The sequence below is a fragment of the Penicillium diatomitis genome, assembly GCF_028827545.1.
Source record: "Penicillium diatomitis strain IBT 30728 chromosome Unknown utg000005l_segment0_segment0, whole genome shotgun sequence".
Lineage (NCBI taxonomy): Eukaryota > Fungi > Ascomycota > Eurotiomycetes > Eurotiales > Aspergillaceae > Penicillium > Penicillium diatomitis.
This window is the reverse complement of record NW_026623177.1, coordinates 2,652,317-2,674,937: the sequence shown is the minus strand read 5'-3', so window position 1 is coordinate 2,674,937 and position 22,621 is coordinate 2,652,317. Positions and strand designations below refer to the sequence as shown.

The following is a 22,621-nucleotide window of genomic DNA, read 5'->3' as shown; positions in this document are numbered from 1 at the left end:
CTTCGAGCTGCAAGCTTACCCCAATAGGAGTGGTTTGCATGTCAAGATAGAACTACTTGGTCTTACTAGACAATTCTATGTTGGAAAGCGCATGATATCTGCAGGACTCTGCATAACACTGAAACTATTCCACAATGAACACTACCACACTACTGTCTTGATGTGTTCAATAGCTGTTATCAAAGCCCCATGTTGCTCCAACTTTATGCACCTCCACCAATCAGCCGCTCGTCATTCACAATCCGAGCGACCGCGGCATATCCGCGCGCCTTTCACTTTAACCTCGGCCCCGCTTGTTTTTGGCTTGGACGTGTTGGAGGTAAGGTCCGAGTCAGACTAGAATGACTTGAAAGAGCAGATCCTGCCCCAGATTACACTACTCTTCCTCCGCGTGCCATCCATTCCCCGTGTCCAAAAACCACACCAGAACCAAATAAGGCCGTCATTCGTGCCTGATCCTATCACTCCAAAATCCAAACGATTCTCCTGGTGCTCCACTTATTTAGCAAGCCCTCGACACTCTCAACCTCCCTCCATCCACCCCATCCAACCCACCGAATCCCACCGTCTTCGACGCCAACTACCCGTACCTACTTCCTTTACATACCGAATCACCATGTCCAAGTCCTTCACCCCTGCCGACGTGGCTTCTCACAACAATGCCGATAAGGGCATGTACATCATCATCGATAACTCCGTCTTCGACGTCACCAAGTTTGTGGATGAGCATCCCGGCGGTGCGAAGATCTTGAAGCGTGTCGCAGGCAAGGATGCGACGAAGCAGTTCTGGAAGGTACGTTCGTTAAGCAGTAAAAACGCTCCTTTAAAGCCCCCAGGTCTATGATACCGGAATTCCATATTCTCCCTACACATGTCTTGAATGATAAAGTTGGACTGCGCAACGTGCACCGCATGATCTACCTGCTTGTCGATGACTGTCCCTTGCATCCCGTTCCGTGGTGACGCCGGAGTTGGGCCTAGAGACAGTGGGAGAGTCCCTTGAGATGCTGTATAGCACTTGCACTCACCCACGCGATCACCCTCGACGACGCAGTTATCAAGATATTTTGAGGCCCCGATTTGCTAACTCTTGTCTGTGATATCGCAACGTGTAGTACCACAACGAATCCGTTCTCAAGAAATACACACCCAAACTGAAGATTGGCGACGTGAAGGATGCCGCGAAGCTGTGAGGCAGGGGGTGAATAATTGATTATGACTCGAGCGCTTGAACAGTCGCCTTTGCGACGTTCCTATACCTTCTGTGCTTGTCATTCGTCTCTCATCTGTCTCTGTTGCTAGTCGTGTGGGCTGTGGTCGTGGAATCCGGGATAAGACGGGGAAACTGGGCGGAGAGTGATCCCGGCTCGCAGAGGGCGGGAGTAGCCGAGGTCCGTTCAGTTGAAACCTCGTGATAGTCATTTCATCCTTGAAATGCGTGAACATTACTCCTGTATCTATATACAAGTCTTGACGGTACTACACACTGTATTTAAGTATATAACACATCTCGATGCTTTGGTACATTCCTAGACGTCCAATTAAGGGTTTCAACTAGATCCGTAAATACGAGTCAGAGTGGTTGATCACGTAATGAAGTATTGACCAAGGTTGGTGCCTCCCACCCTAATTTGTAAGCTTCCCGCCAGATTTCTGATTTTCTTCCAGAGATCGCATGGTATAAACAAGACAATGGAAGAGAAAGGTAGTCGCAAAAAAAAAGATCCTAGACAAGAAACGCTAATAGCACCCGAGGATTCTCGGGAATTACTAATTTCACTGGCACGCGCAGGATGGTATCAAAATCAGCCACAGGCCACACGAGAGAATGAAAATGAGAATGATAAACTCCAAAGACGGAGAAGATGCGATGCAGAAGTGCTTGGCGAGTGCTGAGAGAGGGAAAATAGTGGAAGACCGTGTGCTTGGTTGGAATGTGCTATAAGAGAAGGGGACAAAGAGAGGGTGAGAAGGTGCGAGAGACACCGGAGAGAGCAAGAGAGCATATGAACTCGTGCTTTTGACGAGAACACTGGCTAGAACCCTCGGAATGGATCTGATCGGAACGAAAATTCGCTCTCAGCCACAGATGGTGCACCCGGTGGACTCCATTGACTTGATGTCTTGCGCGAATGGCGCGGCCTGCTGGAGGGCATGGCTCGTGTTCGATTGATTTGGTCCAGATGAGGATCAATGAATGCCTCCATCCGCACAGTTCCAACATCAAACATATTACTCGTAGCCGTATGGCTAGTGCGTCCACTGCCCTCAGAAGTGCGACTGATGCTACTACGACCGCTTCGAATCCCTGCGGGGAGAGCTGGAGGAGCCGCGGGAAAGAAGTGCGGATCGTGCGAACTCATGATTCCGCTGTGAGAAGCTGGGATGGCGCCTTGACTGGAGAAGCTGCGGATCGCTTGAAGTGCTGGGGTGCGGGGACCTGTGTTGCTGCGCTTTCGTGTGTGATGGTGGCTGCTGTGGTTTGAGAATCGAGGTACGTGGGGCGCGTCGGCCGCCAGGTCAAGATCTTCCACATCGGGCAATTCTGGCACCGGAGCGCTTGGGAATGATCTTTTGCCCTTGGCTAAAGGTCGTGGCTTACCCTTGGCAACTCGAATAGAGTCGCGGATTGGGTTGCGTCGGAGAGTAGCCTGTGACGGGCCCGCTGTGGCTTCCTCTTGGGGTGCCGGGGGGAATGCGGCTAGATCATGAAGTCCCACAGAGGAATGGCTGAGGAAAGACAAAGCTGTTAGCCAAACATAGTGGCGTTCAACGGTGAGTGCGGTAAATTTGAGGGCACGCTGAGGGGTCAAGACGAGAATGGAGCGGTTGAAAGGCGGAGGGCTGGTGCCGTTGGTCGAGCCCTTGGGCATTGGATTGTCATCCTTGACATCAAGGACTGATTGGATATTAACTACAATGATCACTTCGTTAGCACCAGCTTTCGTATTAGCAATAAAGTTGCACATGGATTAACACTCACATTTACGACCGTTCTTACCCAGCAAAGCAGGGCCGCTTGTAGGTTGCTTGCTGCTCCACATGATCGCACCTTCATAAGGTGCCAACCATACCCATCTCTTGTGCCGGACACCGCTATTCGTGATGTTCGCTGAGACTTCATCTGGGTTCTTCCCTTCCCAATTATCTTTGCCGTCACCCATGCCAAAGGACTTCCGACGACGGACATATTTGTACATCCACTCGCCAACCATGGTCTGAGCAATCGCATCGACTACACTCGTAGGCTGCACAGCGCCCACCGAGCCTTGTCGCTCATAGCTCTCAGTGACGGAAGGTGCTGTCTGCTGAGACGACCGGTTTCGGACGTTGGGCCGGTTACGAGGTACTGTGATCTCGTCCATCGGCAAGGGAGGAGTGTCGAAAGTAGGACTGTCCAACATGAAGGACGATGCCGAGCGGGCGGGGGATGATCGTGTCTCGGGACGTTCAGGCAGATCTGAATTAGACATAGCTGCTGCCGAGCGAACGCGACGCAAGGTCGGCCGGCGAGCGATCGTTGAACGACCGCCACGGTCTGAGAATTGTCGGCCCGTGGAACGAGATGGGCTTGGTGGTGCTTCGCTACTCGTCGTCGGAACATTCCGAGAGCTCAGCCGAATAGGTACTGGGAATGGCGGTGCATTGCTTGACCCAATGCTACCGTTCTCCAGGCTCGGCTCACTTGGGCTACGAGCTCGACTTCTCTGGTGATTGGATGGACCTTGCGAATTTGGAAGTGCTCTTCGTGTACGAGGTTGACGGATGGAGGATGCTGCGCTCGCGCTCGATCGGTTGACAGGACGCGAGCTACGGCCCACATCGGACGGTCGCGATTCGGGCTCTGACGATTGCTCGTTAATTTCCGGAAGACCATGCTCAGCAATCGTGGCCCCTGATTTGACATCGACCATTTTTCCACGATGAAGCGTGTACGATGCGAATGGTCGATTCAGGAGCTCATCGTCCGTGAATACATCCCGCTCTGGACCGTGATGATCGTCCTCGTCACTCAGTTGTTCAAATCCAGCGAATAGACTGCTGGAGCGGAATGGTCTTCGCAGGCCGGCTGCTTCCTGGCTACTAGAAAGAGGACCATTGTCATTGTTGCCCGGATAAGCCTGCACAAGGTCGTCAGAATGCGCACGCGGGGGTTTGACCGGACGCTCGGTGTTGAAAGATCGCTTTTCTCTCTTGGCAGATCGTGGAGGAGGTACAGGTGCACGATACGGCTCGAAGGGGGGCTCTTCAATACTGGATTGGACGGGCGCATCTTGTATGGCAGAAGGCAAAAGGCTGGCGGGCAGTTTGACGGGTCGTTGATCGATACGAATTTCCTCCGTCTGTATAGCCACGGAACGACTGTCGATCACGAACCGGAAGCTTGCCTCCACTGAGGCGTTTTTCGTCTGAGGTGGGAGAACCACACTATTCCGAGGCGACGGGGGCTCAGAGCCCGGTGGATGAATTGCGATCATGGGAATTGCCATCTGCGAAGGAGAGTCATGAATACTCAACGGGAGTGTCGAAACGTCAGTTCGCTCAGCTTCTGGAGCAGTGTCTGTCTGAGTCGACGTCGATGCCATTTGGGCTCGTTGTGGCTTTGCCTCGATCCCAGTTTCTGTCAACGGTTCTGGCACGTTTGGTGTCCAAGGCGGACTGGGCAGATCGCCTATTGTCTGGCAAGAACTCGAAACCATGCCAATTTTGATTGTCAGTGTTGAGGAATCCCTCGTTGTCACCCCCTCGAGGTCGTTATCAACCATACTGTCCAAGACCAAATCTTCCACTGCAATAGGCTCGTTCTCGCCAACAGTCGACAATGACCTCGGAGATGGTGGCAGCGAATATTGAATTCCCATATCTCGGTACTCCAGAGGTGGGTTTGCAGGTTTCCAAACAGCTGTCGATTCCGCCGCACGCAATTCGGCCGCAGGCACAGAAGCATTGCTCTGCATTGAGAGACCGAGAATCTTTCTTGCTTTAAAGGAGATGTCGTGCGATGCGGTAGAATGGACTGATAGAGGCCGCTCTTCTGGGAGCGTTTCAGGAGAGCTAGGAACGTATTCATCCTCGGAAGGAACGAAATTGTCATCGTCCTCGTCAAATGCAAGTTCTTGTGCCAAGTTCAACCCTGAATCTCCCTTGCTCATCACAGAATACCGGGTGGGAGTGTAGGGGACAGCATCTCCTTCATCTGTCGTGATGCTCGTCATGCTAGTGCGGCGTCGTCCTTGACTGCTTGATGTCACGCTTGCGGTGTCGCTATTTTTTGTCTTGTCCTTGGTAGCATCCTCGTGGTTTTCTGTTCGCGAAGCGTTTGTTTGCACCTCCTGCACGGCCGCAAACTCGCCCAGCACAGTTTTCAATCGGCCTTCCACCACGTGAACCTTGCGTTCCAAATTGCGACGCTCATTTTCCCATGTTTCGCGATCTCGATCCCAGAGCATTTGCGTCCGTTCAGCTTCTTGCTCATGATTTCGTGCTCGTTTTTGCGTCTGTTCAAGCTTCTTGCGGACGTCGTTCATGTTCTCCATTGCTTCATCCCGCTCCCGAGCCAGCTCCGACATCGCTGACGAGGTGCCTCCCTCCAGCAGTTGGATCTGGTGCTTGAGGGAGCGAGTCTCACGACTCGCTTTCGACAAGTTCTCGCCCAACGTTTCGCTTTCGGTCCTCGATTCATGTAGACTTTGCTCCAGGATATCGATCGCTTTGGTTTTGCTGTCGACTTCCCGGCGAAGATTGAGAATTTCCGATACAAGGGAGGCATGAAGAGTTGGTGTGATTCTGCGAGCATCAAACGGCGAGAGGCTGTCATCTTCCGGGAGGTCATCATCCATGTCGCTAGGTCCATCGGGTGAGAATGCGGGCGTGGGCAACCCTGGCGGCGAGGATGGAGGGGCGGGAGACGAGTTACGTCCATTTCGACCTCGTGGAGGTCTCGATGCTGGTTTAGAGTGCGACCGAGAGCTGATCGGCGTTGAAGTTATTGAAGCCATGGCGGGCACAGATGATTGCAAGTCTGCGGCCATTCCGCATACGAATTGCGCAGCGAACGGCCGATCAAATCATTACCAGTCAATAGCTGAAGGCGAATCGGCTGTTTCGTGCTAGCCAAAGTGCTCGACAAGTGAAAGTCGTTTACAGAGCTGCCTGGCGCAAATGAATTATTCGTGGCAAAGGACTTCAAGTTGGCGTTTGGGGGATTCTTTGTGCTCGACGGTCTTGGTCCGACGACGAGGCGGGGAGTTCGGGCAGCCTCGCCACTTTTGACTTTTGACGTACGACGTGCGCAAGGACGTCTTTCTTCGAGGTGGCTGCGGTGGAACATTCAATCGGTCAGCCATTCTGTGGCAGCGCGGAACCCGGGATGCATGCCCATGAGCGCGAGGGGAGAGGAGAAGCGGGATCGCTGGATGCATGGGGTGCTTCCAGTGCATGGACTCACATGAACAGAGGACTTTGAGGAACGCGAAGGTCGTGCGTTGGACTTCCGCGAAAGTCAAAGAGAGAATATGGATCAATCTTGTCACTCGAGCCTCCTGAGCGAGATCTGGAGGAGATGACGAAGGATAACGGTCCACGATTTGCGAGTGATGTTGAACAGCACTCGAGACGGGTGATATCCCGAAATGGACTACAGTACGTCTGGGGATGGGGCGAGGAATTAAAGGGTCTTAGACCGCTGGGTTCCTGTTTCAGCACATAATGTTAAGGCGAGGATGTGAATTTACGAGGTCCGCGATCCGCCCCGTTTGACTGGACCTTGGCCGCCGATATTGACATAGGCTGCACTGTCGATGATTACGGCTGATCGGCCTCGGATGCGAGGCAAATGTTCATGAACGTCAATGAGAGGAGAAAGGTCAGATTGACGCTAGTTCGTCGAGGTTGGTTAGCGGCCGGCGCAGTGTTTAATTCAGTCATGAGGAAGAAAAAGGGGGCATGGGGAAAGCTAGAAAGCCAGCCCCATCGGCCAAGATACAGCTTGCTCCACCAGCAAGTGCCACTCGATGCACTAGTCAAACTAGCAAAATTAGCCCAACTGCGCGCAGCTTGCAATTGAATTGGAATGGTGAGCCAAAACCAGCATGCCAAACGCCGTTATGCGAAACGTCAGCGCATCGCTCATGGCCCTCTCAGGCCACACCCAGCGACGCCGTCAATAGTGTGTGGAGCTGTGTATATGACAGGGCCCCCGGCCTACGGCTGGCCAACCACGATAGACTGGGAAGTACCAAACCTCCGAGCGCGACTCATATATTCGTAATTTTATTCGGCATTTCAGTTCAGCGCGATGAGAACAGTACGCGATTGAGGCGATGAGTGTACAAAAGCCGCAAAAAGAAAGTCGGTCGGCGCAAATGAGCGAATGATGATGACTCGGGAAAGTGTTAATCACCACTGGCGGATTCCAATTTGGAACAGGAGTCGAGATGTCGGGGTATGGCTGAAGGCGTTCGTGAGCGAAAGGGGAAGATTTACACCAGCTCACAGCGAATCGTTCCGCGCTCCGTCCCTCGGTGGACCACAAAAGTGCTCCACTCAAGGAAACGAGCAACTCAGTTCGAGGGAAAGTGGTCTTGGCCCCCTTTCGTTGGGCTTGACATGGGCGCTTTGCGCTCTTTCGAGACCCAATGCACTCAAACAACGTGGACATTTAGTCGAAACCCGGTTGTTTTGGCAAGATTCTCCTGCAGGTCGTCGTATGGGCTCAATTCATGCAGAAGACGACCACTGCATTTGAAGTATTCTCCCGAGGCTCGTGGCAGAAACATATGCCGAAAGTGTGTTCAAGCGACAGGCCGGATCACCAACCCAATGAGAACTAGGGCGGCGCTATCACAGTGCACAACTGCATACAAATCCTCCCGGGAGGCCAATGATGTTTGCCATAGTCAAGACAAGACGAGAACCCCGATCAAATGAGGACTTATCGTAGCGTTGCTTAGCGTCCGGGCTAAGAAAAATTCTTGCCGTTCTGGCACCATAGGCGTCAGGTCGTTGGCCAGTTCGTTTCTAGTGCAAGCTTGGACGGTGTTGATCGGCATAGGCAATTTCACATCGTCGGAAGGACGCCGGATCCTGGTGGTCTGTGTTGCGTGTTTCAAGTTTGATCTCCGGACGATCTCAGTTCGATCGTTTCCGACCATGAGAAGTTGAGAACTAACACTCTCGACGGAAGCTGCCGTTGAGCTTTCGAGAGCCTCGCATTGTGGCTCTATCATCGCTCATCGCCCTCTGTCGCGTGCGAGTCGCAGCCAGCACGAGCAATTGCGAACTATTCGCATTCAACCACCGGAAACGTGTCGCTTCAGGGGTTCGGGTACAATTAACTTTCCGGAGTGTGAGGCGGGCTTGATTGGGTAACATGAGAAAGCTGGTTTTCTGGTACAGGATCCATACGAGGTCTCCACCAAAATCCATGACTCCATGAGAGCTTCAGAAGTCCCCACGTATCGAGATTGTAGATTCATCGAGGCGACTTTTGTTGGTTATTATGACCAAATGATAGGCTTTCCGGGAAGAAGGGCTCCAGCAAGTTCTCGTAAAAGGTCAATATGGCTCTTGATCTTCGTCAGCAGCTCTTGTCCTCCATCGACGTCTGATCTAACGTATTGACCCAGGTTGCAACTCGCGACAATCAATCGAGTGCCGCCCGACACATTAGAGTGCAGTCTGGACTCTGGCGATCATGGAGCAGCACGAAGTGAAACTCGAAATACCACGAGGGGAACGAATTTGGAATGCGAGGGATAAGCCGGGGGAACGCGTTCCAGACCTCGACTTCGATGCTGCACAGGCGGACCTGTCACCAAAAATTTGATTGAGGATTGACCGTGCTTGGCAATCGTGTCCTGGGACGAGAGATGACACACTGCGTCAGCGAATGACAAGTTAATCTAAGGTATATTGCTCTTCCACTAGTTTGCAACCCTTAGACCCCATCATCCCTGTTCGTTTGGGCCGGTACAGGGCTTGTCGAGCGGACATGGTTACTCAATCGAGGGTGCGCTTACAGGTGACGCTGACCGAGAACATGCCCTATCCGTTGCATCTAGATCTCTTCGCAATGTGGCAGTGATTAAAGATGCGTGCAAAGACCGGTCGGAAAGTAAATTGAACAATAGTCGGAATGGAACACTAGACGAAGTAGAGGGGACGATGGTTCAGGAATGACACCAGTGACCAGGTGAGCGCACTTTCTGCCTCACAATCTTGGCATCCATCTTCCCAAGGTGAAGACCCTCAAGCTAGCATGGAGAGCTCGGTGAGCCCACCTATTATTACCTTCAACGCAACCTGAGCCGTGCTTTCTTTCGAAGGCCATGGAAAAAAATAAATAGAAGATAAACCTTCTATGTGATCAAGTTGTCACTTCAAATCGAAGCCCTCTTCGGGGGTACTTTGGATCGACTAGGCTGACTGTCGTCGACTCACGCGTCCGACAGGGTGTCTCGAATTAATTACCAACAAAGTTGACTACGTCCAAGAATTGAGCCAAAAAATTGCATCCAGCTCCAAAGAAAAAGAAAAAAACGTAGGTTAGCACTACAGACATCACATGCTAACTCAATGCGATCGGGCTGGACGTTTCTGGTTACTACTTTCTGACTGTTGGCAATGCTACTTCGGAAAAGAACTAGTCCCTGGACGATCTCTCTGGGGGGGCGGGGAACCGCAACATACTGCCTTTATTACCTCGGTCCGTATGTCAAGGAAGATTCATTCTTGTCACCGTCGGGCATTTCAGCGGGAGCTCACATATTTCACCCGGGTGATTCGTGAGCAATCACTCGGATCTTGTGTGCAGAGCCTACCAATATAGGGAACCAATCTTGAACTCGGTGAGCAGCTCACTACGGATTCTACAAAGTATGAAATACCCCACCATGACGACCCTACCTCAAGCGCTCTTCTTCGACGTCTTTGGAACAATCGTCGAATGGCGCATCAGCGTCACCAAGTCCTTGCAGGATGCAGGCCAGAAAGCACTTGAAGATACACACAGGGAGCTCTCAGCCGACCTGCGGTCTCGAATTTCATCATTCACCGAGGCAGATTGGCTCGGCATCGCCGAAGAATGGCGGAAATCATACGGCGAATTCACCAGGTCTTTTGACGCGTCCAAGCCTTTTGTGAGTGTCGATCAGCATCATCGCACTGCGCTACAAGACATCCTGGAAAATCACGCCCTTCAGGGTTTATTCAATGACGACGAGCTCAAAGAGTTGACTCTTGCATGGCACCGGTTGACTCCGTGGCCGGACAGCTCGCGTGGACTCGAGCTTTTGAACAATCAATTCATCACCTCGACTCTATCCAATGGCAATGTTTCACTATTGGAAGACCTCCAAGAATACGGGAATCTGCCATTCGCTCATTTGATCAGCTCCGAGAATTTTGGTGCATACAAACCTTCACCTCAGGTCTATCTGGGCGCTGCCAAACTATTGCAAATCGAGCCCGTGCAGTGCGCACTTGTGGCGGCACACTTGGAAGATCTTCAGGCAGCGCGAAAGTGCGGCTTCCAGACAATTTATGTGGAGCGAGACCAGGAGGAGGCATGGACGGCTGAGAAGGCCGCGCAGGCGAAAGAGGATGGAATGGTCGATATGTGGGTCAAGATTGACGAAGAGGGTCTGATCGAAGTCGCTCGGCGCTTTGGCATTTCGGAGTAGAGGGCTACAAAAATTGACTCAAGCAAGGCCTCCGTCTGGATTTTGAAATTACGCGTGGACTGTATTGTCTGATTGAAAGTCAAAAGGGGGGGGATACACTTGATCGCCATCTTAGGTATCACTTGAACTCTGCACGTGTAGCATCCATTCAACATTGTGCCACTGGTGAATCGGGAGGAGCACTGCCCTGCATGCTACTAATGGCCTTTTGAGCAATGAGGACACATGTCAATATTTTGGAAACAGCTAATCAATTCGGTATAGCATCAGAAGTGCGTTGATTTATTTCTGTCCTGTCGCAGCAGTGCGCGGCTGTGCCTACGAGATTATCTGATCAGACTAGCCGCCTTATCTAATCTGATCCCGCGCTGCCCAGGCTGGCCCTGCTCGAGTTGGAGATCGACGTGCCTTTCTTTTCTACACTGCACTTGGAATAGTCTCGCGTCATTCGTGATGCAGCTGAAAATACTCACATCGCTGGCGGTCGGACAAGCCGGTATACTTCACCACATTGTACAGATGATCATCCTAGGTTCAACTTGACTGAAAAGCTAACCTCGCGGCGCTCCCCTTCCACAGACCACCAGCCTAATCGCCTTCGAGCACACCCACGGCAGCCCCCGAAAACCACACACCCTCCTCTTTATCGGCGGTCTCGGTGATGGACTTGGGACGGTCGAATACCTCGAAGACGTGGTCGTAGGCCTTGAGTGACTGGTCCGTCTTCAATCTCGTTCTCAGCTGCTCCAATGGCGGCTGGGGCATGGGCCGACTCGGGACTGACACCGACGAAATCGCGCAGGCTGTCGAGTATATCCGCAAATACAAGGAGCCGCACTATGGACCTGGAAAAGTTGTGCTGATGGGTCATTCAACGGGCAGTCAAGATGTGATGCACTATCTTTATAGCCCCAAACCCCGGCCAGCGCATCCGGTATTGGACAAATGCTGGGAGCCAGTCCTGCGGACTCCAGTCGACGGAGCTATCATGCAAGCTCCCGTCTCTGATCGCGAGGCAATTCTGTGGGTGGTCAAATGTGGCACGGCCAGAGACAGCCCTGCCTCTATGCGAGAATTGTACAAGAAGGCGGTCTTTGATGCCGAGCGAAACACATACGAAGAGAACGAGTCCGTGGACACGATCGTACCTCTCTCAGTGACTAGTCGAATCGGATACCCGGCCAATGCACCCGTGAGCAGTCGTCGATTCCTGAGTCTTGTCAGCCCCAAGAGCCCCGCAGAGCCATCTGAAGATGACCTCTTCAGCTCTGATCTGACAGATGCACGCCTCAGCGAAACATTTGGTAGCATTGGAAGTCGAGGACTGCTGGGCCAAAAAATGATGGTCCTGTACTCAGGGCGTGACCAGTCTGTACCTGACTGGGTGGATAAAGAGGTTCTCCTCGATCGGTGGGAGAAGGCTTCGAACGGGTGCGGGCGAGATATCTAGGACCATCGAAGTACGGTGATACCCAATGCCTCGCATGCACTGAGCGATCCCGATCAAGCTGAGCCTCGAAAGATCCTATTCGAAAGGGTCGTCTCGTACCTCGGTGATATTCAAAACTGGTGATTTTAGAGGTTCAGGGTCCAAGTATGATCTGAAGCGTTTGCGAGCACGTATTGCGCACAGATAGCGTCATTTGAGCATTCGCAAAGCAGTTGTGTTAGAGAGGCCTGCGCAGATAGATTAAAACCAAAACCTCGGCCTTCAAGGCCATAATAAAGTGTGACGTAGGTACGACAGGGTCAACGGCCTTCCGCACAGGTCTCAGATCATCGGCGATTGGGGGGAATCGCTGACACATTGTCTACCAGTAAAGGAGTCGTAAGTATTGTCTTCCCTCGGGCTGACTAAATACAGTATAAGTTCTCGGTTTTCAGTCTCCCCGGCTTATAAAAAGACCTGCTTTCTTCAGAGAGGAGACTGATTGAACGCTGGGCGATATCAACGCTCTGATTCCAGTCACTCCGGCTGGTACCCCAGCCGCCGTGCCGCCCTGACGACCCCACCGGCAAAGGAAAAAAATTAAACCTTCTACGAATCTGATTTGCCCCGCATTTGAACAACCATCGAGAAATCATACTACACCCATTCATCCTTTAACGGTATCATATTCAGCGCAATGGGTGTCGAGAGAAAGATCATCACTCGTGGCAACGGGTCCGATTCGCCTGCCTCGGGCGACAAGGTCTCGATCCACTACACCGGATGGCTGTACGATGCCAAGAAGGCCAACAAGGGATTCCAGGGCAAGCAGTAAGTTGGTGATCATCTAAAAAAAGGCACCCTTTCTGCTAGCGATACTCTGTATGGCGGATGTGCTGACTCCTTGCCATAGGTTTGATAGCTCTCGCTCACCGGGTCGGGGCCCCTTGAATGTTCAGATCGGTGTTGGACAGGTCATCAAGGGTAAGTGTCCCTAGTACTAGTAGTCGGTTGAAATCTGTGATTCATGGCGACACATATTGATGAGACTGGAATAGGTTGGGATGAGGGTGTCCAGCAGATGACGCTGGGTGAAAAGTCAATTCTGACCATCACGCCGTAAGTACATTGTTAGACTCTACCTTGCGGCATGTACGCTGCCTGGATGGCTGTGACTAACAATCAAATTGCAGTGACTACGGATACGGTGACAAGTAAGTATCAGTCCCAAGTTGACGGAGTCGTATCGCTTGCTCGAGCTTCGAGTATCGTCGCTCAAACGATGTCGGATGTATGTACTGACCAAATTTTTCTGTAGGGCGGCTGGCAAGATCCCCGCGGGCTCTACTTTGATCTTGTGAGTACCTCAGGATTTGATTCTGTGCACAGACTGCCTCGAATACTGACTCATCAACAGCGAGGTTGAGCTTCTGAAGATCAACAATAAGAGTGCTTAGATGGATTGGGAATGTACACAGCAATCTGAACAAAGAATCGAACACTTCACAACGATGTCCACTTCATTGGTATCTGGAGGCTACTGCCACTGACGTCTCTTTCTCATATGGCACCTTATTTCATGTTCTGCCAATCCTGCTGTCTGGAGACAGTGTTTAATGTTTATTGGGAGTAACTGGCTATTTCTCGAACTTTTCTCATCGCCTGCACATTACAAACTTGTATTCGCATCCGCGTCCGGGTAAGCATCAGGAGACAACGCCCGTCTTGAATCGTTCCCCTGATCCCGGGTAAAATCCAGCCCCCTTACCGGTGACAAAGTGCTGACAGCAGCTGCCAAGGCGAACTGAGGCATACCAGAACGTGTCTGTGAATCCACAAAGTGCCAGGGTAAAGTGTGGCTTACGATCAACCAAAGGCAGAGCTCAATACCACCCCCTGAATCTCGAGGTCAATCAAGAGTTGACCGACATTCGGAGTTCCCTTGGGTTCCCCACAACCCGGGCATCCCTCCCACGTCCCGGGATCACTTCGGAGTCAAGCCACCACTGTCTCACATGGGTCAGCGTCCAGGATGAAGCTATGCTTTCTGAGGGAGTTCAGCAAGATGAATGCCTTCGACCCCCCTGAGCAAGATCGAAAGAAAATTGTGCTCGCCGGCTTCTGGCACGCACTCATGTCAGAACCATCTTTTGGCCTCGTCAACGATTGTTCATCTTGGCCAGTGCGCCGGGAATGTCGTTTTGTAAGACGTTCTCGTGGGCCTTTCACAAAGACAATTTTACTGAAGAAAGAAATGACACATATCTGTGATGCCTCGACGGTACTTTAGGCGACACCCGATATCCTCGAGCAACAGGCCATTGGAAGGTTTCAAGTGAGAGTGGTTCAACGGTAGATCAAGGCCCGTGCCTATCGGGGCCATGACGATCGGAACGTTCTTACATTATTGGTGACGTCCTAACACCTATGGCATTATGTGCCGTCGAGGACGGGGGAGTCCTCTCAACTTACGTCTTGCCGGTGAAGGAATACCTCGGACCGTTCTCTAATTACTGGAATCTGGCATTGATACCGAACCAAATGTCAAAAGTCAAAATCGCCATGATCCAGACCAGCGTCAGATTACGCAGGAATGACGCTGGGACTTGCAAAATGTCAAACCATTTTCCCAGTGATTGGTGAGATGAAGTGCAAAACTTGTCGGTCAAAATACCTCAAGACATTCAGTCTCCTCGGTGCTTTCCAGACACCCAATTTGCACCCAGCTTGGAGACGTTGCTAAGCCGAGATGTCAATTCCAGTCTTCCATATGGAGCTTCCTTTTAACGATCCACTCCCGCGTAATGTTGATGAACTACTCGTACCCAGCAGACCTTTTAGATTCGGATTCCAGGTTCATTTCCTCTGTAAAGTGTACACCATTCCAGAAGACGTACTTTAAAACGTGGAATCGCATCTGTAGCTGGGAAGACATTATATAAGTGTAGAACACCGGCTCATTTACATACGCAGACGTCGCGGAGTCATGAGCAGTCGAATCGAGCACCAATTCACACCATCAAGTGGGGAACTCGACGTGCGATGTCGCAGCATCCATCAATAGTCAATCGCGCGGCCGCTGACACTCCGATCTTCTCCGTTTATGGGCAATGGCTCGGTTTAGCCGAGACCACCGCGGCATGTTATGGCAAGCCTCACCAATCCTTTTCTGGCCGACGGGTCAAGACATGTCATCGCTCGGGTCCAGCGTCCGCTTAGCCGAAGCTGCGTACCGTCGATCAGCCTTACCCCGAAAAGGAAGGTAGTGGTTCGCAAGCTTCATCCAATCATTGTCGCGACAGGAGAACGGTCGAGAAGGAGGAGAATGATGCGTAGACGAGCACATGTCCCGAGAATAAAAAGAAGAAAAAATTGTTGGAACCCCCATCTGCGTTTGACGGAACCGGATATCAGTTGCTGCAACACTTGGGAAACCCCCAAAATGCCAGACGATAGAATCACGCGTGCGACGACCGTGGGAATATGATTGCGCAGTCGGTGTCATCCTTGGCCCTGCTTCACTCGTCGGACTAGGTCCATCCTCCCACGGTATCCGTCAAACCGACTTTTGTTTTTCCCGCGTCAAGGTTAACAAGCTTTGATAATGAAACAGTCCAGTAGTCCAGTGTGGAGCCCAACGTCAATATCGGTACTTGAACGGCGAATTTTCCCACGTGCAGACGGAAGCCTGCACAAGATTATAGGGGACAACTGCATGTTTGCAACCATAGTGACTTTTCTTGGTCTTTGTCTTTTTTTTTTGAAAAAAAAAAAAAAAGATTTCAAGGAATGTGTCCCGAGTCAAACAGTGCAATCGAGTCAGACAGTCCACTCTAGGCCCTTAGCCTCAACTTGGTCGTGAGTGCGGAGCGAAGATTCGGGCTCGTAGTCTTGTTCAACTTGCTGATCCTGGAAAGCATACATTAAACACCTACCTAGTGTGGCACTCAGTCGGTAGAATCAATTACCTTTATTGTACTATACTTTAATTGAAATATACTATGGGCCACTGGCTGCCTGATATGCAGATATGGACCTCTCTACAGTACTACGAAACCTCGTGCCAAGACTGCGCAGTCCAGGCCCATAATCTGACTTTGGCAGTCCTCGTGAGATCCCTGGGCGTCTCACAAATCGTACTTGACAACCTTCATTATCGTATCCATTTCGCCTCGGTCTTCGATCACAATCAAGTCTAACCACAAAATCTATGCAAACACCCGAATCAATTTCACGGACACTTTGTGTGCACTGTGCACTGTGCATTACTAATTCGCTTTCTGCGCTCCCGCCCGCCTCCCGAGAGTCCCAGTCTAGACCCATCCTCAACCCAACTCAGAGAACCATGAAGCTTCCGGCGTCCCGGTCCCAATTCCATCGTGATAAATCCACACCTGTGCTCCTTGACTCCCGACTAGACTCCTGACTGGTGCCACTACGTTAGGTGCTCTTAGTAATCTATAATCTTGTACACATCCAGCCATCGAGATCCACTGTTCTGTTCTCCTGTACCCACCCAGACAGAAGCAGCTTCCTGTCGCGGTTTGGCAGCACCGACCCCTCCTGGCGGGCCGCGGTAAGGATTGACCAGCATGCTGACCTGTGGGCGATCCTTCCAGAGACGCGGCAAACCCTGTTCCTTGGGTGTTTCGAGTCGTAACATTCTTGGGTCCGGTTGAAATATCGACTTACCGACTGCCCTTTTCATGCTGGTAGTATGATATTACTCAGGGTTGGTAACTTATAGCGATACACTTATTCAGTAGTAGTGTTCTACTTGTCGATCTTTTGAGTGGAATGGAGGAAATGAGATTCAATTTTTTTTCCGTGCAGGGGCTTCTTCGGAGAATTAATGCCCGGTGCAAGTTCGGGAATCGAGTATGTACAGTTGGGACTTGTGAAGTAGTTCCTACCTTCTCGGTCGAAGACTACTCACAACATGAATTGAGTCTCGGGATGAAAAAAGCAATGCTTATACACGGTCTATTACTGTTCGTGCTTGTTGGACTAGGTAAGTTGTCGTGTGAGAAGCTTGCGTTTTGCGTGGGAAGCTTGACTGAGCCATCGTCCAGGATTGTCGAAAAAGTTTAACCGCCAGTGGGAAAAAAAAGGGATCCGAAGACCTCGGGATCAGCTCAGGTGCAACGAGTAAGCTCAACAAAACGAGTTAAGTTCTGGGTTGTGCTTGGCCATTATGAAAGGTAGACGGGTCGACTCCTCTGTAATCTGCGGTGTGACTCTGCACCAGCCGGCTTAGCCCTAGCAGCATAGCGTAGCTTGAGCTCTAAGTGAGCAATGCTGCGTGAGGTACCGTAGCTTTGGCTTTCGATCTGACAACGCTCGCAGTGGGTGAATCTGGAGGCACTGTTCGATCGAATCTTACTTCCAGTCTTCTCGAGCCCAAACAAAAGTGCAAAGACACGATCGAAGACGCAAATGCAGGTGCAGGCGAAGGCACAAACCCTCTCTTCCGCCGCCCGCGTCGAACCACAGCGGGCCCCTGCCCCGGTTCCCACGCGCGCGGTCCCCACGACACACAGACGTCTGATTTTCAGAAGTGCTGAATCTTCAGGGCCTGATCGGGCCATTCTTAGATCCAGTCCGTGTACGCCATCATTGTTCCACTGTCTGTCACATGTCAAGGACATGAACTGTCTACCCTTTGACATTATTCGACCGCAGCAATTCTGCTCCCGGCGTGTCAAAGTGTTTGAGAGGATCTCATTTGAGGGGTTCTCATCCTGACGAAGTCAGTCATCTGCATGGTAAGCCCTGCCTCGTCAGCAGGAGGAAGATACTAGGGAGTCGGAACCAGTTCAGGTGAAGCAAGCAAGATCAGCGCGCAGGGAAGATTTTGTCAGGGCCTCAGATTCGGATGTGGCCAGCTAGGTCCACAAAGATCGGGAAGAGGCGAGTGGTGCTGTCTGACTCTGAAGCTCTGAAGCTCTGAACTCCTAGAGGGTTGCTCATTCGAGGCAAAGGCCCGCTGTGTCCTGAAATTCGAACAGTAGTATCAAATAGTCAATGATTGGGGTTCGCGATTCGCTCTTCTCATGATCACCAACGAATATGCAGTATGTTTGGACAAAGAGTCGATATCTCGATTGCGCGGCGAGCGATCGTCGACAGTGTCGTCGTGGGACCGTGGATGTGAGGATCTAAATCGAGCACATTGGCAACTCACAGTGGAGTCCACCTCTTGCCCGATTTTCAAGCTACACACCCACCGCAAGATATGCAGTCACGTGATTGGCCAAACTTTGAATGTTGAACTGCCACGAGGTTCCGCCGATGGAATCATGCAAAGCTCCGGTAGAGATTAACCTCTTTCAATATTGGTGTGTCTCATCAGACACGTACATTTGTCCAATGATCACGCTAAGGACCATGGCATCGCTGTCCCAAAAGTGCAGAGTTCTCTACTGAGGATACATTTTGCGGTTCCTATCACGCTTACTCGAGGGTGCTATATGTCAATCATCCACACTGAATTCACTACACTGAATTTACTACACAGTCACGCTACTACTACTGAGTCTACTGAGTCTACTGACTACATTAGTACATAACTACATACTACATAGTGAGTCTGTATTCTGTACAAATGGCTTACGATTCCCACTCTCAGCGTCGTGCATGTGGTCATGTATGGCCTCTTACCGTAGACTACGCAGTACTTTTGTCAATCTGATTCATCAAGAAAAAGCAAATCGTCAAGCACAGCATGTAAGGTTGTAAACTACGTATGACCATGACTCTGCAGCTCCGAAGGAATCAACGGTGCAGATTCCCCCCCCCCCCCCCCCCCCGATCCATTCCTTGGCTTCCGGGAAATGCCTTCCTCAAAGGCTCAATGTGGTGAAATTTTGGAATTCTGATCCATCGCTGGCGTCCCGCGACGGGGCGCATCCCATCACTTCCGGGTGGATCCCCAATCGTAACTCAAAAGCTGTGGACGGATGGATGTCAATTTATCCTGTCCGGAGAATTCTTCGCACTCGACGGGAGAGTTTGAACTCTCTCCGCTTAGGGATGAAAATGCAAGATGTGTGTATTTGATGGTGTTGAACTGGACGTAAACTGCTCTTAGCATGATTCTGGACCCCGAGGCTTTGTCACTTGGACGTTGATTCTTGAAGGGCTTACTTACCCAGCTCAAATGGACTCGGATGCATTGAGGTTGGTCCTCAGTCCTCATATGGAATGAGCTACTTGCGCCTTCCGTCGAGTTGTAGTTGAGGTATCGGGGCTCCTTCCACTCTGCGCTAGTGCCGAGTGCCAGAGCTGTCAGATTCAGGCAGGTACCCCCATATGAGATAAAACCGTAACCGCCAGTCTTCAAACACAATAATATGTAGTCATGGTACTCGTTACTAAGTACCAAGTTCCGACCCTTTCTGCCAGGACAAAAGTACGACGCAGCTCAATGAGGTCAAGTTCCAATGTTTAAAGAATGTGCTCTTACCTAAAGCCCAATACGCTCATTGGCCGTCTACTCTCGCTAAACATGCATTCAACCCCCGAACCGACATGCCAATGCAGACTCGACCTTCAAGCGGGCTCTATGCCAATCATCGTTGAAATGATGGTGCACTGGTACAGGGTTCGTGAGATTTTGGGGTGCAGGAGCCCTGTCACTTTAGCCAAAATTCGGGGTTCCAGCGTTGCTGCACTGATGCACTCTCGGAAAGCACTGTAGTTACTGGAACGCTTCTTGTACTCGGTTAGGTGGCCTATACAAACGAGTTCCAGATTCAAATGTGAGTCGATGCTGTTGCGCAATGGTCGAGATTACACCCTGGTAAAGCACTGAACCAAAGAACAGTACATCGAACAGTAAAATTTTTTAGAAAACACCCTCACGCGCATTTCTGTACTAGAAATGGCCCAGGGGAATTTTCCGAGGGACTGGACAATGAACACTGGTGTGCCTGAGGTGTTAATTCTCAACTTGAAAAGTCATTCTCGGTTTCGTCATCTTCACACCCATGGTACCACTTTGGCTCCATTCTGGGCTTTTCTTTTGATGCCCGACGGGCTGGCTCTGGGACCGTGAAGCTTGGACCAGCCCCCCAGCCACAGGTGCGGACCGGAGCTTGGATGAGTGCCGCTTGTTCAACGCTGGAGGCAACATGATTTGCAGTACAGCCTCCAGCTCCGTGATCAAAGCTTTGAGTCATGATAAGCCCCGTGGATCAATCGGGCCTTGTGTGGAGGGTCGGGCTCTGTTAGTCTGTTACTCTGTTGTACCCCAGTGCGTACCCGAGACGTATTCTGATACACTTCCTATGCACCGAAGAGTTGGCAGGGAAGGGGTCTGACTCTGACTCTGAAGTTCTGAACTGGCAAGTATCGGAGTTCATACAGGTACTGCCAGTAATGATGGACTGGCTTTCTGGATCCACTTCGGCAACGAAGGATTCAGATGTTGCCCCAACGCCCAACTGCCTCTTGAGAACGGGACCATGGAAGGAAGAGTGTAAAGAGGTGATCCCGGATCACGGTGCGAACTGCGATATATACTCGCTGGTCCAAGACCAGCCCAGTCTGGCACATCCTCGCACTTGGTCAAGACTCAGCCAACTTGTGATACGTATCGATTCCTCCATGTGAACACACTGTTTCATAGGACGAGATCGATGAATCAAGGCTGCGCGCTGATCGTTGTGTACGGTCGACACATACGATTCGTGCAGAGGTATTTTGATGTCCCTGTCGTCGTGACTCTGACATGTACCCATACGCACGCTCGTGTCCTCTCTTCTCATCTGTCGAATTAGAGGTCAATGGGTTGGCCAGTCGTACTCTCCGACTCGAGAGCCTCCCGCAGGCCAAGAGGGTCCTGGATCCTCTTTCTTGCCCTTTTTGGTCATTGTTCCCGCAAATTCGAATCTTTTTTTTTTCCTTTCGACCATCCATTTTCAAGCTTCGACTTTTCCTCACTTTTGCGGTTCTTGAATTCCTTCAATTTGTAACCCAATTGTAGCCATTTCTCAACTGCTCACTGATCTATCAAGTAGTAGTAGTACCGCCAGTGATACTACTTTATGCTCGGCATCTGGGTCTCGGGTACCGATCTTCGTCCCCTATTGTCCTCCTTAGGATTCCCATCCTCCGAGGTGGGGAAAGTTATTCGACTTGCTATTGTCGCACTGCCTGCTGTGGATACTGATAGTATGTCGATGGCTATAGTTGTCATTTGCTGGAGCTTCCCCGTGGACACTTTCAGAAAGGAGCTATCAGAGAGAGAGAGACCTTGGCCTCAACCCCCACTTCTCAAGTTCTCTCCAGCCACTGCTCGGACCAGGCAGCTTGCAGCACATCCACGAGGCAAAGGGAGAAATCCGGAACATCGGATCCTTTTGCTTGGCTGACTATATCGCGCTTGACTTGCTAACTTGAGTAGCTCTTCTCGGGAGCGTCGAGTGAACTGGCTGGAGGATCTCGCCCGCCTGGCTGGTCTGCTGTTTGGAACCGAATGGCCCGGGTAGTGGTCGTGTTCCAGTAGCTGACTGCAATAAGGAGAGCTGAAGAGAGAGAGAGAGAGAGAGAGCCAAGAGAACCAGTTGTCGTTGACGAGTCCGAGGTCGTCGGCTGAAGGGGGCGTGTGTATTGTGTATGTCTTCGGACTCGCCATATGTTCCAGCGTCCATCTTTGTCTACCCGCTGGAAATTGAACCTCACGGGATTCACCAGTGACCATCACTGACCACCACTGACCATCACCTTCTTCCCTTTTTCCCCCTCTTCCTCATCATCACCTTCTCCTCGTCAACCTCGTCTTCATTCCATCTCCACCACCAACCGACATCACTGACCCATCCACCCAAGATATCCACCTGGCACCAAAACCCTACTTAGTACTACTCACTCTCAGTGCAATTATCTATCCACCGTCCACCCGTCCACCGACCTCCACTCGCTCCTCCACTCCACTCCATCCACCCTCCGTTCTTTCTCTCTCTCTCCCTCTCCCTCTCCCTCTCTCGCAACCCACTCTGCCCGAGCTTGCTCCCTTCTCCTGCCCCTGCAACCTGCAACCTGCAACCTGCAACCTGCAACCTCCATTCCCTCTCTTTCTACCTTCCCACCCATTGTGATTACCTCGTCCTCTGCGAACCAGACTCACCTGGTTTCCCATCAACTCTCTTGAGCCCAACACGGAGACATCGGCAATTGCTCAAGACTGCCTGCGCCCCCCATTTCTTTGGTGTTCCCCACTCAGTTAAACCTGCAAGCCCCTCGTCCCGTGAGAGTCTCCCCTCCAGACCTCCCTGTGGCCCTCTAGATCCCTGAGCCCCTCTTCAACTTCAATTCTTTCTTATCCCCCCTCACCTCCTTCCTTCCGAACTTGCTCTCTTCCTCCCTCTTGTCCTCTCCCCTTCTCTCTCTCTCTCTATCTCGGCTTCCTTCTTTTCAACCCACCCCCTCCTTTTTCTCCGAACCCTTCCTCCTATCGGACCCTCGGACCCTCCACGCTCCGACCGCGTCCGTTTCTCAACTGCCCGTC

General features: G+C 51.4%; 6 protein-coding genes across 6 annotated transcripts; 4 read left to right on the top strand and 2 right to left on the bottom strand.

Moving 5' to 3' along the window:
* Positions 1 to 616: 616 nt before the first annotated feature.
* Positions 617 to 1,193, top strand: N7539_005381 (cytochrome b5-like heme/steroid binding domain-containing protein; the record flags this gene model as incomplete). The annotated part of the gene is made up of 2 exons (XM_056934983.1): positions 617 to 793; positions 1,116 to 1,193. 2 exons carry the CDS (start codon positions 617 to 619, stop codon positions 1,191 to 1,193), a joined length of 255 nt encoding a protein of 84 aa, XP_056790177.1.
* An 843-nt stretch (positions 1,194 to 2,036) lies between these two features.
* On the bottom strand, positions 2,037 to 5,999 carry N7539_005380 (putative nuclear migration protein; the record flags this gene model as incomplete). The annotated part of the gene is made up of 2 exons (XM_056934982.1): positions 2,037 to 2,914; positions 2,984 to 5,999. The coding sequence occupies 2 exons, from the start codon at positions 5,997 to 5,999 to the stop codon at positions 2,037 to 2,039; spliced, it is 3,894 nt and encodes a 1,297-aa protein (XP_056790176.1).
* Positions 6,000 to 9,893: 3,894 nt separating this feature from the next.
* On the top strand, positions 9,894 to 10,682 carry N7539_005379 (haloacid dehalogenase, type II; the record flags this gene model as incomplete). The annotated part of the gene is made up of 1 exon (XM_056934981.1): positions 9,894 to 10,682. The coding sequence occupies one exon, from the start codon at positions 9,894 to 9,896 to the stop codon at positions 10,680 to 10,682; it is 789 nt and encodes a 262-aa protein (XP_056790175.1).
* Positions 10,683 to 11,135: 453 nt separating this feature from the next.
* Positions 11,136 to 12,132, top strand: N7539_005378 (uncharacterized protein; the record flags this gene model as incomplete). Its single annotated transcript, XM_056934980.1, has 3 exons — positions 11,136 to 11,195; positions 11,262 to 11,381; positions 11,485 to 12,132. 3 exons carry the CDS (start codon positions 11,136 to 11,138, stop codon positions 12,130 to 12,132), a joined length of 828 nt encoding a protein of 275 aa, XP_056790174.1.
* Positions 12,133 to 12,808: 676 nt separating this feature from the next.
* Positions 12,809 to 13,568, top strand: N7539_005377 (FKBP-type peptidyl-prolyl cis-trans isomerase; the record flags this gene model as incomplete). Its single annotated transcript, XM_056934979.1, has 6 exons — positions 12,809 to 12,942; positions 13,025 to 13,095; positions 13,170 to 13,230; positions 13,305 to 13,325; positions 13,430 to 13,468; positions 13,529 to 13,568. 6 exons carry the CDS (start codon positions 12,809 to 12,811, stop codon positions 13,566 to 13,568), a joined length of 366 nt encoding a protein of 121 aa, XP_056790173.1.
* A 2,993-nt stretch (positions 13,569 to 16,561) lies between these two features.
* Positions 16,562 to 16,774, bottom strand: N7539_005376 (uncharacterized protein; the record flags this gene model as incomplete). The annotated part of the gene is made up of 1 exon (XM_056934978.1): positions 16,562 to 16,774. One exon carries the CDS (start codon positions 16,772 to 16,774, stop codon positions 16,562 to 16,564), a length of 213 nt encoding a protein of 70 aa, XP_056790172.1.
* Between the last annotated feature and the right edge of the window lie 5,847 nt (positions 16,775 to 22,621).